The sequence below is a fragment of the Hippocampus zosterae genome, chromosome 8 (assembly GCF_025434085.1).
Source record: "Hippocampus zosterae strain Florida chromosome 8, ASM2543408v3, whole genome shotgun sequence".
NCBI classification, from domain to species: domain Eukaryota; kingdom Metazoa; phylum Chordata; class Actinopteri; order Syngnathiformes; family Syngnathidae; genus Hippocampus; species Hippocampus zosterae.
In genome coordinates, this window is record NC_067458.1 from 15,045,729 (window position 1) to 15,063,925 (window position 18,197).

The window sequence follows — 18,197 nt, forward strand, 5'->3', positions numbered from 1 at the left end:
GGAAATCATATATTTTGTTGTTGTTGTTGTTGTTAGGTGTGCGCAAAGCAGTAATTCACTAAGTATATAATGGTCATTATTCGCATTCATTTTAGGCTCAATTTTTGTATTTTCTGTATATTTTCGTTAAAAAATATATATACACGTTATGAATAATTTGCAAGTACAGTAGCCGCTTTGGCGTTACGTGTCGCTGCTGTGAGAGGTGGTGAGCTATCTTGTGTTCTGCTTTCCAGTGACTCTCTGATGACTGGCACTGTACCGGAGAAGCCAAGATGGCTGCAAGCAATTATTTTGGCTTCACGCATGCCACCGGTCCCCAGTACAGGTAATTCAAATACAGTCGCGTGAACGTAACATTTGAGTCTTTGTAACGGGTCGTTGTCGTTGCAGGAGTTGTTTGTTGAGGTTTTCACTAACGTCCCTCTGCTGACACAAGATACGTTCAGCCGCTAAGATAAGCTTCGTTAGCTAGCCGAGTTTATGTTGCCTGACTGCAATCAATCCGTCGCATGCTGACTTAATTAAATGCCACGTTGAAAAAGTGTGCGTGAAGTACAGAGTGCCAATGCTGTTACAGTCTGCAGTTGACGGAAAAGAAGTTGGCTCGTGGTTAAATGTCCTGGGTGTGAGCTGACTTCACTTGAGAGTCAACCACTTTTTGAATAATATCGAACACGATAACACCAGGGCAGCAGTGGATTTAAGCTACCGGTATGTAATGTCCCAACAATGGATGATGAGCTTTGCACGATTTGTCCAGAGCTCTTTCCTGATTACTCTGCCCGTTGTAGCTTCAATGATATAAAATAATTTACGTTATTATTAAAGCTAAGAAAACTTAAATAACAAGGAAGACGAGTTGTTGAAATGCGTTAAGATTATGGTTTTCACGGTCCTAGGAGTGAGCATTCAAACCAACAAACCTACTGTTGACAAGCACTAAGAAAGTTGATGGGTGGTTTAATGGCTGAACAAGTATGACAAAGTTTTCAGGTTGCTCTTTCTCAATGTTCTGACCCATCTGTTTCTTACAGCACCCAGCCTCCCCCGGCTTACTCGCATCCCTCGACAGCCACCTATAGCATCCAGCAGGCTCCCACTGTGCCTCATGCCGTCACAGCCTCTTATTCTCCGGCCACAGTTCAGGCGGCCCAGCCTGTCGTTAGTGCTTCTTACGCCGGCTATCAGAGCCACCAGCCCCCTCAGGACTACACCTATAGGCCGGCAGACCCCCCAGCGGCCCCGCATCCCACAACCACACCACAAACGTATCAGGTGTACTCAGGCACGGTGAGCTCATGTTCCAGGGCTGTTTCCTGCATTGCTTTGTGGCTTTTTTCTCCATTAAATACAAGTAAAAATATAATACTCTGTCATTTCATTATCATCTTAGTCGCAAAATTCTCAAAATAACATTTTGAGTTACTATCAAGTCATTTGAAGTGCTTAATTTATAGGTAATCATGAAGCCTCTAGCTGTTTGAAGTCACATTGTTCTCAAACGGATTTGACATAATTTTGAGGTCTAAAGAATAACATTAAAAAAATCACGAAAAGGCAACAATTATGGTACATCACAGCTAAATAAGAGTATGAAGCATGCATTTCTAATGTGTGTCTGGGGGGAGAAAATAAAAAGGGCAAACCAATCACACCAGATCTGGACATGTCACCAAAAATTAAAAGAGGAAGGCAAAAAGGAAAATTATGTCATGTCACAGGCCTTGCGCATAATTACATTTGTGAAGCATGAAATCAGATATAAAGGGCACTCTGTATTTGGATTTGACAATGTAAAATCTAATGTCATTATTTTTAATGTGTTGCACTCATATGTTATTTATAGCAGGACAACTACAACTATGCCCAGCCTGCTGTTGTGACGACGTATGACAATAAACAGTACTACCAGACAAGTATTGTTTCAGCCCAGAGGAATACTACTGACAATTACTACCAGACCGGTGAGACATTTCTTCACTCTAAGAAGCTAATTTAGCTCTCATATTTAAAATGTTCATAATGACCAAGCAACCTCTCAATTATTGACCTTTGAATTTGAGCTCTCCTTAAAAATACAGCAAATTTCCCAAATTGCCAGTGAGTGTGAATTATATCCCTTGTGATAAAGGTGGTTGATTTACTTTAAATTAATTTAGTTTGACAGCACAGTCGACAATGATTTGACTATTACAGAGACAATTATGATCAAATTTGACCGATACTATCAGAGAACTATGTGTCGGACTGCACTGCATCTTACGGTGATGTTTCTAATATTTTGCGACTCCCGTTCTTTCAAAGGTGACTGTGAATTCACATCACTCAACTTGCATTTTTAGGTCACATAATACACGGTGTTCATGCTACCAATTAAATGCTCACCTTGTCAAAAACTTTGACAGGAAGTCATGGAAGATCCATCGGGCTTATCTGATGTCCCATCGCCGTTCTCACTGCCCCCTTTGTTCTTTCAGTCGGAGTGAAGAGTGCTTACACTCCAGCCCCCACCACTGTCTACAGCCACCTGCCTCCTCCTCAGAGGCAGGTAACAACGCTGAAGCCACTGGCACCGAGCAGCTTGCTGTCCGCCACCTACAGCATCTACCCGCCGTCCAGCAGCGCACAGCAACCGCAAACATCTGTTTCATCCTACACCCCTGGCACCACGTTCAGCTCTACTGTTTCAGTCCCCTCCTTCTCAGGTAATAGTCAACACTGATCGGACAAGGTTAAAAGGTTTTCAAATCCACGTCCGATTCATTCTTTACATTTTAATTGGTAATCAAAAATGAAAAGATGAAATGCTAATTGATTATTTTATTTGGGTTTTTTATTCACCATGAAAATGACAACTATTACAGATTTTTCTTTTTCAAGTTATTTGTATGCATTTTAGCTATCTCTAACACAGTCTGCACAAAATACACTCAATAACACACCTTGAAAATGACACACATTTTAACTCTGACACCAGTTTCACCAATCGCCATGAAATTTGAGTGGAGATACCAGGTCTATCATACCTGGATGCAGGAGTAAGACTGTGGCCCAAAATGTAACCAGAAGTAAGAGGCTCTTTAATGTTGGCTGAGCATAGCATCAAATTTGAATGATCATAAAAAGGGTTTTAAACGAATGGCCAAATGCGCTAACTTCTACCAAAGTTATTTTCTGTTAAGTTACATGTATTTTTACTGAAGTATCACACTCAGGTTCAGTACTTTATATCCTGTATGACTGTAAATTCCTCACAATCAACAATCCCACAGAATCATCCATCCATCCATCCATCCATCCATCTTCTACCGCTTATCCGGGGCCGGGTCGCGGGGGCAACAGCTTTAGCAGGGAAGCCCAGACTTCCCTCTCCCTAGCTACTTCTTCCAGCTCTCCCCGGGGGATCCCGAGGCGTTCCCAGGCCAGCTGGGTGACATAGTCTCTCCAGCGTATCCTGGGTCTTCCTCGGGGTCTCCTCCCGGTGGGACATGCCCGGAACACCTCACCAGGGAGGCGTTCAGGAGGCATCCGAATCAGATGCCCAAGCCACCTCATCTGGCTCCTCTCGATGTGGAGGAGAAGCGGCTCGACTCGGAGCCCCTCCCGGATGACCGAGCTTCTCACCTTATCTCTAAGGGAGAGCCCGGACACCCTGCGGAGAAAACTCATTTCGGCCACCTGTATCCGGGATCTCGTTCTTTCGGTCACGACCCATAGCTCGTGACCATAGACTAGGGTTGGAACGTAGATCGACCGGTAAATTGAGAGCTTCGCCCTTTGGCTCAGCTCCTTCTTCACCACAACAGACCGATACAACGTCCGCATCACAACAGACGCTGCACCGATCCGCCTGTCGATCTCTCGCTCCCTCCTGCCCTCACTCGTGAACAAGACCCCAAGTTACTTAAACTCCTCCACTTGGGGCAAGATCTCCCCCCCGACCCAGAGGGGGCACTCCACCCTTTTCCGACTGAGGACCATGGTTTCAGATTTGGAGGTGCTGATTTTCATCCCAACCGCTTCACACTCGGCTGCGAAACGCTCCAGTGAGAGTTGGAGAGCCCTGTTTGAAGGAGCCAACAGCACCACATCATCTGCAGAAAGCAGGGATGCAATACTGAGGCCACCAAAACTGACCCTCTCAACGCTTCGACTGCGCCTAGAGATTCTGTCCATAAAGGTTATGAACAGAATCGGTGACAAAGGGCAGCCTTGGCGGAGTCCTACCCTCACTGGAAACGATTCCGACTTACTGCCGGCAATGCGAACCAAACTCTGACATCGGTGGTATAGTGACCGAACAGCCCGTATCAGGGGGTTCGGTACTCCATACCCACGAAGCACCCCCCACAGAACTCCCCGAGGGACACGGTCAAACGCCTTCTCCAAGTCCACAAAACACATGTAGACTGGTTGGGCGAATTCCCACATACCCTCGAGAACCCTGCTAAGGGTGTAAAGCTGGTCCACTGTTCCACGGCCGGGACGAAAACCACACTGCTCCTCCTCAATCTGAGGCTCGACTTCCTGACGGACCCTCCTCTCCAGCACCCCTGAATAGACCTTACCAGGGAGGCTGAGGAGTGTGATCCCTCTGTAGTTGGAACACACCCTCCGGTCCCCCTTTTTAAAAAGAGGGACTACCACCCCGGTCTGCCAATCCAGAGGCACTCTCCCCGTTGACCACGTGATGTTGCAGAGGTGTGTCTCAACCAGGACAGCCCCACAACATCCAGAACCTTGAGGAACTCCGGGCGGATCTCATCCACCCCTGGGGCCTTGCCACCGAGGAGCTTTTTAACCACATCGGTGACTTCAACCACAGAGATAGGAGATCCCACCTCAGAGTCCCCAGGCTCTGCTTCCTCCAAGGAAGGCGTGTTGGTGGAGTTGAGGAGGCCTTCGAAGTACTCTGCCCACCGGTTCACAACGTCCCGAGTCGAAGTCAGCAGCGCTCCATCCCCACTGTACACAGTGTTAGTGGTGCACTGCTTCCCCCTCCTGAGACGTCGGATGGTGGACCAGAATTTCCTCGAAGCCGTCCGGAAGTCGGCTTCCATGGCCTCACCGAACTCTTCCCATGCTCGGGTTTTTGCCTCGGCGACCACCAAAGCTGCGTTCCGCTTGGCCAGTCGATACCCGTCAGCTGCCTCTGGGGTCCCACAGGCCATAAAGGCTCGATAGGACTCCTTCTTCAGCTTGACGGCATCCCTTACTGCTGGTGTCCACCAGCGAGTACGAGGGTTGCCGCCACGACAGGCACCAACCACCTTACGGCCACAACTCAGATTGGCCGCCTCAACAATACAGGCACGGAACATGGTCCACTCGGACTCAATGTCCCCCGTCTCCCCCGGAACATGGGAAAAGCTCTGTCGGAGGTGGGAGTTGAAACTCCTTCTGACAGGGGATTCCGCCAGACGCTCCCAACAAACCCTCACAATACGTTTGGGTCTGCCAGGACGGACCTGCATCTTCCCCCACCATCGGAGCCTACTCACCACCAGGTGGTGATCAGTTGACAGCTCCGCCCCTCTCTTCACCCGAGTGTCCAGAACATGCGGCCGCAAATCCGATGACACGACCACAAGGTCGATCATGGAACTACGGCCTAGGGTGTCTTGGTGCCAAGTGCACATGTGGACACCCTTATGTTTGAACAAGGTGTTCGTTATGGACAGTCCATGACGAGCACAGAAGTCCAATAACAAAACACCACTCGAGTTCTGATCGGGGGGGCCGTTCCTCCCAATCACACCCCTCCAGGTCTCACTGTCATTGCCCACGTGAGCATTGAAGTCCCCCAGTAGAACAAGGGAGTCCCCAGCAGGAGTACTCTCCAGCAAACCCTCCAAGGACTCCAAAAAGGGTGGGTATGCTGAGCTGCTGTTTGGTGCATATGCACAAACAACAGTCAGGACCCGTCCCAACCCTCTCGTCCACCGGTGTGAACCCCAATGTACAGGCACTGAGCCGGGGGGCAATGAGCATGCCCACACCTGCTCTGCGCCTCTCACCGTGAGCAACTCCAGAGTGAAAGAGAGTCCAACCCCTCTCGAGAGGACTGGTACCAGAACCTAGGCTGTGTGTGGAGGCAAGTCCGACTATATCCAGTCGGAACTTCTCTGCCTCACCCACCAGTTCGGGCTCCTTCCCTGCCAGAGAGGTGACATTCCATGTCCCAAGAGCTAGCTTCTGCAGCCGAGGATCGGACCGCCAGGGTCCCCGCCTTTGGCTGCCGCCCAGCTCGCATTGCACCCGACCCCTTTGATCCCTCCCACGGGTGGTGGAAGGGGGACCCACGTTGCCTCTTCGGGCTGAGCCCGGCCGGGCCCCATGGGTGTAGGCCCGGCCACCAAGCGCTCGCCAACGAGCCCCACCTCCAGGCCTGGCTCCAGAGGGGGTCCCCGGTGACCCGCGTCCGGGCAAGGGAAACTGAGTAGGATCGATTTTATTTTTCATAAGGGGCTTTGTGAGCCGTGCTTTGTCTGGTCCCTCACCAAGGACCTGTTTGCCATGGGTGACCCTGCCAGGGGCATAGAGCCCCAGACAACTTAGCTCCTAGGATCATTGGGACACACAAACCCCTCCACCACGGTAAGGTGATGGCTCACGGAGAGGAATCAATTTATTGAATTATGCCCATTCATTGTATGTACAACTTTTTAAATGTTATTTTAAACACGTAAATGATCAATATAATAAAACTATCAAATTCAACATTACTAACACACAGTTACAGGAGCAGTGTGAGTGACTCAATTCCGATCTAATGAGCTTTAATACAAGAGCTGTATTAAAAATTGCTCTTACATTTTGGTGTGTGGAGATGAATAATGAGGTTATTTCATGACTCAGATAAGAGGTGAATGAGAGATGAGATTGGAAGTTTTGTTGTTGTTGTGGTTTGACTTTCTCCCAGCTCGGTTTGAGGTTCTGATGAAGTAAAATGTCATCTAGTGGCTGTTAAAATTCATTCTTGCGCTTCTTGCTTCCCATCAGGCCTCAGCTACCCTCACTATGATTCAACCGGCTACAGCTGCACATCTGCCAACTCCTATTACCAGTCGGCCCAGCAGACTTTGCCCCAGCCTCAGCAGCAGCAGCAACAGCAGCAGCAGCAGCAGCAGCAGCAGCAGCAGCAGCAGCAGCTCCCCCCATCCCATCAGCCTAAAAAAACGCAAGCCCCCAAGCAACTGACAAGCGCTTCCTGGAGCGATCCCGGCAGCTACTTGGTGACAAGCTCGGTGGGGAGCACTTACAAAAAGGCACCATTTCATCCGAACAAACTGCAGAAGCCCAGAGGGCCTGTCAAGCAGCCCCAGCTTCATTACTGTGACATTTGCAAAATAAGCTGCGCAGGTCCTCAGGTGAGATGCTCAAATGTCGCGCGTTTGTTTCAGCAGGTTTCATTTGAGTGTATTTTTGTTCTTTAAGGGGGGCTCCCTTAACATCCTATGAATATACAGCAATCACCGACTTTATCACTGTACACATCAACACATTTTTCTGTGGAATGTGTCTACTGGTCTCTCATGGAAATCCATACTAATATCGAGGGATTCCATATTGCTCTTGTATGTGGGAAAGGAGAGCCACATCTGCCTCATCTGCACTTTTGAGCAGTTTTAACCCAGTGGAAACAGTAAAACACAATGAACGCACTTGCTCAAGCTGCTGTTGGCTCATACTCACACACAGACTCGCTATAACTTGAGCCAAATGGTCATCCTTCTAGTTGCTTGACATCTCATGCGTAGGGCCTCCCTCTTAGACACATAGCTAACACACAAAGTACAATACATGTAGAACTTGGGTCTTTACATTTAAAGTTTGCAATGTTTTTAAAAAGAATATCATTATTATTATTCATAATTTATTTTTAATGTTCAAATACCGGTAAGTTGAAATATGTTTAAAAAGTTTCCAGTACTTTGGTAAGTTTAAATGTGTGGGAGGGATAAGACTATTTCAAATGTTATATGGTCTCTGTCACCTATTGTGGATAGGTCTGGAATATATGATTGGTGATTCACTGGATATATGTTTTTTATATTAGTTGATGATCGTGTGCTTTTTCTGACCACTTGTTCTTATTGAATCAGACGTACCGGGAGCACCTCGAGGGTCAGAAACATAAGAAAAAAGAAGCAGCTCTGAAGACTGGTAGTCAGACGGGGGCCTGCAATGGGCCCAAAGGGGTCCAGACTCACTTACGTTGCGAATTGTGTGACGTGTCCTGCACTGGAGTTGATGCCTACGCTGCACACATCCGTGGCTCCAAACACCAAAAGGTTAGTGCAGCTATGCAGTTCTTTGTTTGAATATTTGTTGTTCTTTTTGATGAACAGAACGTCTGCCAACATGCTTTACTATTATGTTTTATTCATGTGATCTTCCATCTGTGCTTCCACAGTATCTGCTGTATCAGCCTACACTGATAGGAGAAAGGAATAAATATCAGCTAATTCTATCTTTTTATCTGTGTCTTTGTAAAGGTGGTAAAACTGCACACCAAGCTGGGCAAGCCTATCCCCTCCACTGAGCCCGTGTTGGTGAACTCTGCACCAGTCATCACAACATCAACGGCTGCCAAAAACCTGGCCTCCACCACCGACGTGGCTTCATTCGGGACCACTTCAACTGTTACTGCTGCACCCAAACCAGCTGTAAACACTGCGGCTAAAACAGTAGCAACAGTCAAGAAACTAGCTCCGTCCAGAACATCTTTCACTTGTAAGTTTTGAAGTCACTCTTTCCAATGTTTTTGTACACAATAACTTTGTTTTGAGCACACACTTCTTTTCCTGTTAAAATAATTTTAAGCGTTTGTGTTTTTGAGGCTGTAATTAGACCCTTCACCTGTGTGGGTTGCCATTCACAATTGCACAGATTTATTTGCTAAAACAACCAATTTTTGGAAGATTTTTCTTCTCAGGCCAAAGCAATGCAGGTATTAGTTTGATCCCAGCTTGCAGCATTATGATACCATACACCTATGTTGAGGGTAGTTGAGAAGTTTGACGTGGACAAAAGTAATGCTTTGCAAACAAATTGTCGCATCTATAATCTACTTCGTATATAAAACCTTTGATGGGTCAATTACTCGTGGATTGCCACTATCCCCTAACCCAGGGGTGGGCAATTATTTTTTGCATAGGGCCACATGAGAACCAGAAAATATTATGGAGGGCCGGATCAAAAGGGTGAACTAAATTCGACATAATTGGATTTCTTTATTTAAAAAGCAGTATTTTGCATTTTTTGGCACGTTTTTCAGACTTTAAGAGTACATTATTCCGTCGTATCGAACAGGATTTGCTTGACTTATCGCTACTGCGGGCTTCCGTATCGTCTCTCCCAATGCTCTGCAACTTCAAGTAACTGTCTAAAATGTCTGTCATTAGAAGTCCAAATGAAATGAATGCAGTCATTGACATCGAACCTTAATTGTGTACCAACCTTCGGCGGGCCGGATTTGGCCCGCGGTCCGTAGTTTACCCACCACTGCCCTAACCCCTATAAATAGCTGGAGGAACACCGCATTCATGATATTAATCATCGTGTTGTGTTGCAGGTCAATTTGACTTGATTTGGCTGACAGTCATTTTTCAATATGAAAAGCTTTGCCTATCTTAATTGGTGTAATCTACACATACATTGCAACTTGTTCATTTAATATGCCTCAGGTAAAATGACCCAAATGCCTTATTTCTGTTCCACAGAACCAACATAACAGACAGGTTAAGCCACTGCACATACTAATATTTTGCGCTTGAATGGTCACTTTGACATACATATCATGAGGGTTATTTTAAGCTTCATTTGTTATGCTGACCTCTTTTACAGCCAGTCAGCCAACCAGCACTCCTGCAGCCGTGACAGCAGCGCCCCCCGTGGCAGTAGCAGTGAAAGTAGAGAAAACCATGCCACAAGTGCCAGAGGAAGATTATAACCAGGTCGTGGGCCAAGGAGACATCCAGCCAGTTGGCCATGACTATGTGGAGAAGGTGACCCAGGAAAAGCGACTTGATCTTTGCTTGCAAAAGGTTGCTATTTATTTTGTGCAGCAAATGACCAGCATTATGTTTTTTCAGGTGCGTAACGCTGATGGCAAAGTCATTCGATTCCACTGTAAATTATGTGAATGCAGCTTCAATGACCCAAATGCGAAAGACATGCACCTGAAGGGAAGAAGACACAGACTGCAGTACAAGGTAGATAAGTGACGGTGGCATTTTCCAAAAAATGCCTTGCATGTCTTCTATCGTCCTATTGTTTTGTTTTGTTTTTTCTGCAGAGGAAAGTGAACCCGGAGCTCCCAGTCGAGATCAAACCTAGTAACCGAGCCAGAAAGCTGCAGGAGGGCAAATTGAAGAAGCACAGGACGATGCTGAAGAGACAGCAAGATGATGAGGAGCTCTGGCATGTAGAGAGGAGGTCTGGACAGTTTCAAAACATTTTATTTTTAAATGCGGATGTCCCTGATGAACTTACTGTAAGGTACCCATCTGCCATAAGATGCGAAGCATCTTATAAGAGATCTGTGATTGTGATATTGCGAAAGTTATCGGTGTAAATGAAAGTCTTCCTCCATTTACATTTCTCACCACTTGTGCACGCAGGCGATATGAGGACGACATGTACTGGAGAAGAATGGAGGATGAGCAATTGTACTGGGAGGAGCAGAGACTCAGATTGGCTCCCCCACCTCTCATGAGCCGCCGGCGTATGCCTGTGCCCCCTCTGCTGGTGAGTTTGGCTCATGCGGGTGTTTCTCTCATTTCCCCAGATCTGACCTGTAACTTGTTCTCCCTTGTGTTGACTTAATGATGAGTGTGCTTTCATGCTTTTGTGACAGTCGTGTGTGCGGCGGCCAGACTCACTCGACGACCGCCTTGTGATGGCAAAACACGCCACCATTTACCCTGGGGAGGAAGAGCTTCAGGCTGTTCAGAAGATCGTCTCCCACTCTGAGCGAGCCCTGAAGATGGTATCAGACAATCTATTTGAGGAGAACATCCCTACTGCCGCTACTGAGAGTGAGGACCCAAAAAGGTACGAATTTAGACACAGTTTCAGGTTACCTAGCACACACACCAATGGTAATGAAGAGTAAACTCTCTCAGAGTCCTGTTCATACATCCATTGGATTGCCCCCAAATCGACCTAAACTGAGGGCCGTGGGTAAATTGGATATTGCTCTTAGATGCATTGAGATGAATTACAGTTACAAGACCACAAAGTCAGCGTTTAAATTCACATATAATGCGAGTTTTACTCACTTTGCGACTCAGGTGAACCTTGCCAAAAGGCAACAAAAAAATACTACGTCAACAAAAGTCTGCAAAATAGTACAAACCCAAATGGCATCCAATCTATCGAGTTTGTGCCTTTGTCCTTCTTGATAGCACTGCAAACGCAGTCCGCCTGCTCAGAGGTGTGATGCGGGTGGGCATCCTAGCCAAAGGTCTGCTACTTCGAGGTGACACTAATGTTCATCTAATCCTGCTGACTTCTAAAAAAACCACCATCTCCTTACTGAAGAACATTGCTAAGCAGTTGCCCAAGGAACTGGCGGTAAGAAAATCTGAATCACAATGTGCATGTATTTTTTGTGAATAAAGGTGTACCTCTGGATGAATCCTGATAAACATGAGAAAATGTTTTTTTTTTTAAACCCTTGAATATTTTTCAGGATAATGACCTTACATACTGTAGAATTTCAAAATGAAAGCATTATATTTTACAGGTCTGTACCAGCACTGTGCCAAAGCAGCAGGATCGTCAACTAAGTTTTACATTGCAGGAGACCTGAAAGTTTTGATTCCTATTAACTGGCCTGCTTCTTTCAACACGGGTTTCTCTCATATGCCCGACTAGTGTTTATCCTGCTTATGAAAGACTGCATTTAAGTTTTCATTCACAGCCATTGACGGTTATAGAAGTAAAACATCCATTTAAACTGTGTGGCTGTGAATGAGTTAAGAACTGAAGTAAATAATATAGCTTCAGCTCTACAAATGGAGCCACTTCTGGGCTTAAGAGAGAAACCCAATTTCTGTCTGAATGTCCGTTAGAAGACAGAAAGTCGGAAGGCAACGACATGTTGAAATAAGCTTGCCCCTCCTGCTGTAAACGTAACGCTTAATCCACTCACTGATCTTTAGATGCACTGCCTGGTTATGACACCTGAATCCTACAGAGTGAGATATGGGGTTTCATAAACTGTTCATGTTCCTCCCTTAAATATTATTTTTTGTAAATATATTGTCAAGAGAATTGTATTTTCAGTCGCTTTAAAAAGAAAAGAAAAAAAAACAATTGCCCTGTACCATTGCCTTTTAAGGCTCATTGCCCCCACATATGTACCCCATCTCCTCTGTAGTGAGTAATTCCGAGTGTCCTTTTAACCGGCAGACATTTTCTGAAGATCAGTATACGGTGCAGGCTCATCCAGAGAAGGCCAGCGTCGTCATATTATCGAGCAAGGAGCCCATAATGCAGGTGACCATTTCTCTCACCTCACCGCTCATGAGGGACGACCCTGCTGCTGAGACGGACAAGCAGGCAGGAGGAAAAGCGGCTGAGAAAGGTTAGAGAAGCCAAAGCTTTCAGTAGCAGAGAAGCACATGTTGGCACTGTATCTAATACACTCACAGTATCACCCCAACCCCGCAGTCCCCCCCGGCACCCTCACGGCTCGATAATTTGCACCGAATAGTTGCCCAAATTTTAGCTGGATTGGGTGTGATTTACAATCAAGCTTTGTTTTAACGAGCAAACCCTAAAAAAGAAAAACTCGTCATACTAATTTCTCCCAATATTTTCATCCCTCCTTTTTCTTACAGCCGCACTACGCCCCCCACCCCCAAATCTTTTGTTTACTTTCCATGTCGGAATCAAAAGCCGGGCTCTCCGACCTTTCTGTGCCACTAGGGTGTATGTTGTGTCATCTTAGCACCAAGATACACTCCCATGATACAAGATCAAGAAACAGAACAGATTGAGGGTCACCTTTCAGATAATAGGGGGAAAAAAGAGTATCTATTGTTATTTGGACAAAAGTATTGGGCCGCACATTGAATTTGGGTCTTTCATTCAATTCCACTACCACTGGTGTGTAAAATGAAGCAGTATGCTGTTGTGCTTTGAAAAGGTTCAAGATAATTATTCCAATGAGCTCACCCAATTCCAGCTCGGTGTCATAGAAAATAAGTCAGAATTCAAACAGGTTGTTTTTTTTTGCCAACTCTATCGGTTGTGATGTTTCGAGAATGTGCCAGAAAACCACACATAACCAGGATGCTGTGAAAGTAAAAACTGCTGTTCTGGCCCATCAGCGCACATATTGTGCGGCGGGAGGGATCTGACATAGTCTAGCATTTTAAAGACACTATGGTGGATGGAATTGTGGCCACAAGACATGCGGCTGGAGCACTGGAAACGTGTTCTGTGAAGTTAAGAATCCCACTTGTCTATCAACAGAACTGATAGATGCCAAAATTTGACAAATGCCCAAGACATTGTTACAGGAGCTTTCCGACGACATTGTGTACACAACAAAAATGGACATGCTTGAATGAGTGTGATGTTGAAGAACTTGAGTGCCCTGACTTCACCTCCATCAGAACAAAGAAAAGTACTCGCACACAAAATGCGACAAAAGCTATAAAGTGGCACCCAATTCCAGATGAATTGGACATTATAAAACCGCCTTTCTGTGGCCAAATACTTCTGTCCATATTGTTAGCAGTATTTCCAGTTTTGTTGCATTATTACATCTCAGCCATGACGCCAGCTTTGAGGTGACGTCTTCATGACAGTCGTTTTCCTCCTGCTGTCATTACGATGCATTCTCAGCCATGAGGAGTTTGAGTGTTTTCCTCACAATTATCTCTATTCATTCAATCACTACATTTGTGCATCAGCGAAGGAAGCCTCTGCCTTTGTGGCCTCTCCCATCCAACATTGTAGTGCATTTCACAATCATGTTGTGGTGCGAACACTCTTGCTCTGCGTTTCTTTGCACGTTTTTGGGGAAAGCATGGTACTGATGTTTTCTATGGCTGCTCTTATTCATTTTCTGTTGCTGATCACGGAGAGGTAATTCTTGAGCAGATGACCTCGGCGTGACGCTGCTGTGAAGGCCACATTCATACCACTAAGAACGGGGAAATGACTGCAACAAGCGGCCCATATTCAATGAGCTTTGTGGAGCAGCAACACGCATTAGTGTTGTTTAGCCTATTAAATATGGGTCATTTATTCTAAAAGGAATGATGATGTAGACTTAATGAGGCGTGGTTTTGTTTTCTTGATTTGTGAGAAACCCCATGAATGAAAGGTTACCACATCACAGCCCTCTGTATTTTTGTAATTGGATTAGAAGTTTTGCAAAAAAGTGCCTTCAATTTGTCGTTGAGGGTTATTTATGAACTCCTTTCCTACTCTCCCAAAAAATCACAACCACTCCGTATTTTGTTGTTGTTGTTGTTGTTACAAATAACTATGCAATCTGCTTTCATTTAATATTGCTAATTGTGTTCATCTCTCTGACATGTTCATTCCCAGAGAATTTCTATTTGTCTAGCATAGATCCATGATTGGACAGAAGTAACCTTGCTCAAGAAGCTTCATTTATAAAAAGCAGGGAAGGCGAAGGTGGATCGAGCGTCATTAAGATTGTTACTGCAGTTCCTCTCCAAAGCATGACACCAATTGCTCATGACATAAGCTGTGCCTTCTTTGTTTTAACGTTGTATGGAGAGGATATTTGGGAGGCAATACCGTCTACAAACACTTGATGTTCTTAAGACGATAAAATGCACATTTCAGTTGTTTCATGTTTCAAAGAGTCAGAAGTAGTTTGGCTGAGGCTCCCTCAGTAAAGCAGTGTATGAAAAGAACCCACCCCCAAAAAAACCTAGAGGGAACCCAAAAGTCATTTAAATGACTCTAATGCAATCTGTAATGCAATATAATGTAGTCCACACATCTGCTGCTTGATAAACTGTTTCACAACGTGCTGTACTGGGCTGACAACAATTTGAATTGTGCATCAGTCCCATTTAAAGGACCAGTGTGTCGAACAAAAGGGGCTCTATTACGGGATATGCGAGAGTTCTTTGTGTTCAATTTTTCTAATCTTGAAATAGTCCTTCAGACCCGAAACACTCAGATGCTGCCCAAGACAATTACATTGTCCTTACAGTTAGGGCAGCCTTACTCGGGTGGTAGTGGTCATACCCCATAGGTAGATGTGTCCAATCTCATCAAATTACATCCAATATGCACAGGATCATAGTGAGAGCATTGCCTAATATTTTGCTCCTCTCCTGGAGCTCAAGAATGCAACACAAATATTAGGACTGTCTTTCAAGATGCGATTTTATGCATTTACACCACTAGATGCCACTATAATCCTTCACGTTGGTCCTTTAAAGTTCTTCCAGTTTTCTCCCAATTTTTTTTGTTGTTGTCTATGCATGTACATTTTTTAAAAATTATTAATTTGTTTCATTCACCTCCCCAAAACAAGCAAAAAAACACTGTAGCTTTTTCCTTGACAGTTACATACTTTCTGCCCCTCCTGTTTCTCTCTCACTAACCAAATGGCTCAAGCACATTTTAAAGGAGCAGAGCGGAAATATGGTCATGTGCGATTCACGATTTCATGACACATTTGATTGATCAAGGACATGGCTACTGTTTGCGGTTTATTTCTGGTGCTAATCATTAAGTGTGTTTGTTTTCCCTATCAGATGTTGCTGAGAATGACCCGCCTGATCTTCTAAATAAGAAAACTTGTTTGGAACACTTGGCCGCACTCCGTCATGCCAAATGGTTTCAGGTAAAGTAATGCATGTATCTTAAGTGCCATTTTTACCAGTTTTTGTCAAAGATGATCGAATTATTTCCTTAATGCCCCTTTTTTCATGATGCTAACGAGATGACGACCAGCTAAATGTATTTTTACTATTTTTAATTAAAACTGACCAAAAGTATACTAGAACCTTTTTTAGTCAACAAAAACTAACGCTATCATCAATAGGAATGACTACAATGTGACAAAATCTAATGAGCATTTTTGTCCAAAAGACTAAGACTAAATCTAAAATGGCTGCCAACTTATTTTGACTCAAATTCAATACCAATCAGTGTCGTGGACATTGTAATGAGCTCATCTCCATGAATGCTTCCTCTGAAGGCTCGTGCCAATGGACTGCAGTCCTGCGTCATCATCATTCGAGTCTTAAGAGATTTATCCCACCGAGTGCCCATCTGGGGGAAGGTTCCAAGCTGGGTGAGTCCAATAAAATGAGGTTACTAATTGTTGGTAAGAATTATGACCGTGTCACCTTGAATAAATCCAATGAAAAGCAATCCTCTTGGTTCTTAATGTAAAAAAGTGTTGCGGCAATAACATTGATATAAATCATACCTTTGTTCAATTTCCGGCAGTTTGCGAGCAGTTCTGTACATGTTTGAAATATTTTCAACATTGTCTGTCTTGTATTATTCAAAATGTCAAGCGTCAACCCGCCAGTCCCTCTGTAGGCAGTGTAGACAAATAATGTACCAAGTTGGAATTTATTACACATTGTATGGTGTCATAGTGGTTGCCTCTTTGTTCTGAGGTTCTGGTTTGGAATCCCCACTCCAGATTTCCTGTGTGGAGTATCAGTGATGAACAGTAATCCCCATCCTTAGTCACTACCCAATTTTGGTACTTTCTTACTAAAAGAATTTAAATCCTGTTGCTCAAGGCATTGGAGCTGTTGGTGGAGAAGGTCATCAGCAGTGCGACTGGCCCGCTTAGTCCGGGAGAAGCCTTGCGCAGGGTTCTGGAGTGCATGGCCACAGGAATCCTGCTCCCAGGTACATTGTTAAAAAAAAAAGATAAAGATATCCTTTATTTGTCCCACAATATTGAATGATATTAATAATATTATTAATTATTAATATTAATATAATTAACATTATTAATGAATAATATGTTCATTCATTGTGCTACGGTTCATCATTAGCACCCCTACGTATCTTTTTTTTTTGCTTGTCATTGGTCTTTGTTAGGGATATTTGATGCCGCTTTTTTTCCGGCCAATGCCAGTAACAAGTACTTAACTCTTGACTTCTCACAGATACCAAGTAACTGATGCCTTTAGTACTATGAAGTTGGAGAATAGGGCTTGGGTGACGCTTCTGAAAAATGTATCACAATGTAAGATTTTCATACCAAATGGTGTTGGTAAATATTTTTTTTTCACCTATTAAAAATTGGCCAAAATATTAAATGGACTAAAAATAAAATACAACCATCCAGAGTAAAATACTTTTGAAATAAAAAAAAAAATAGAGGTACATAGTGGTAGAAAAAGGAAGTGGGCACCTCATTTCTTTGTTGTGGGTTTTCTTTTATTTTTTTTATTTGCAGAGCTTACACGTCAGCCTTTCCACCTATTACCATTAGGTCTAGAACATATCCTAAATGAGGGTTCAGCGTACAACTAATCTTTCGGTGGGTTGATGAGCTTTGGTTCTCCAAAGCTGACACCTGAGTGTTTCAAGATGATTCCTCCCCTTTTTTTCTCAGATGGGGCAGGGTTGTTGGACCCCTGCGAGAAACAGCCGACAGATGCTTTGGAGACCATGAAGCTTCAAGACAGGGAGGATGTAACTGCCAGCGCGCAGGTACAGTATGAAACTTTCCCCCAGGCATGCTTATCAACCACAAGGAAACCTGGTGACCTTTTACATTTTGCTCCAGCATGCACTACGGCTGCTTGCCTTCCGTCAAATCCACCGGGTCCTTGCCATGGACTCCATGTCCGTGACCAAAGCCGGCGCTTGCAACCGCAAACGGAGACGGGACATCAACGAAGCGAGTGAAGGCGAGGGGGAAGGCAAAGTGAAAAAGGAAAAGAAGGTCGTGAGTGCTTGATGTCCAGAAGGGCAGCTTGCTAGCTTAGGATCTGATTGAATGTCACCATTTAAAAAAAAAAACTGAATCTAATCAAAAAGGGTGACTTCTTGAAAAAAAAACTGTGACAGAAGTGTGACTCCTTTTCCCCTTATGATCATTACTTACCGTATTTATGTATAGAGATGTTACAAGTGTGTAAACAGTAAAACCACATAGAGTGGCTGATTGCTTCTTTATATTTATTCATTCATTCATCTTCCGAACCGCT

General features: G+C 44.5%; 1 protein-coding gene across 2 annotated transcripts; it reads left to right on the top strand.

Annotated features, from left to right (window-relative positions):
• Positions 1 to 189: 189 nt before the first annotated feature.
• On the top strand, positions 190 to 18,089 carry zfr2 (zinc finger RNA binding protein 2). Of its 2 annotated transcripts, none has more exons than XM_052073657.1 (19): positions 190 to 328; positions 1,038 to 1,293; positions 1,850 to 1,967; positions 2,481 to 2,708; positions 7,006 to 7,373; positions 8,109 to 8,297; positions 8,502 to 8,739; positions 9,853 to 10,013; positions 10,101 to 10,220; positions 10,304 to 10,443; positions 10,629 to 10,755; positions 10,865 to 11,061; positions 11,415 to 11,583; positions 12,424 to 12,598; positions 15,768 to 15,856; positions 16,214 to 16,309; positions 16,773 to 16,884; positions 17,600 to 17,697; positions 17,774 to 18,089. In XM_052073657.1, the coding sequence occupies exons 1-19, from the start codon at positions 276 to 278 to the stop codon at positions 17,945 to 17,947; spliced, it is 3,108 nt and encodes a 1,035-aa protein (XP_051929617.1). In that variant the 5' UTR covers positions 190 to 275; the 3' UTR covers positions 17,948 to 18,089. The 2 variants fall into 2 exon arrangements, with proteins under 2 accessions (XP_051929617.1, XP_051929618.1); XM_052073658.1 differs by having other exon boundaries at positions 1,853 to 1,967.
• Positions 18,090 to 18,197: the final 108 nt, after the last annotated feature.

What these genes read in the sequence shown, in the direction of transcription:
- zfr2 (XM_052073657.1), top strand. Translation starts at nt 276, where the DNA reads ATGGCTGCAAGCAATTATTTTGGCTTCACGCATGCCACCGGTCCCCAG. An exon ending in GTGGCTCCAAACACCAAAAG is followed by an intron (nt 8,298 to 8,501) that starts GTTAGTGCAGCT and finishes GTCTTTGTAAAG; the next exon opens with GTGGTAAAACTGCACACCAA. An exon ending in GTCATGCCAAATGGTTTCAG is followed by an intron (nt 15,857 to 16,213) that starts GTAAAGTAATGC and finishes CTTCCTCTGAAG; the next exon opens with GCTCGTGCCAATGGACTGCA.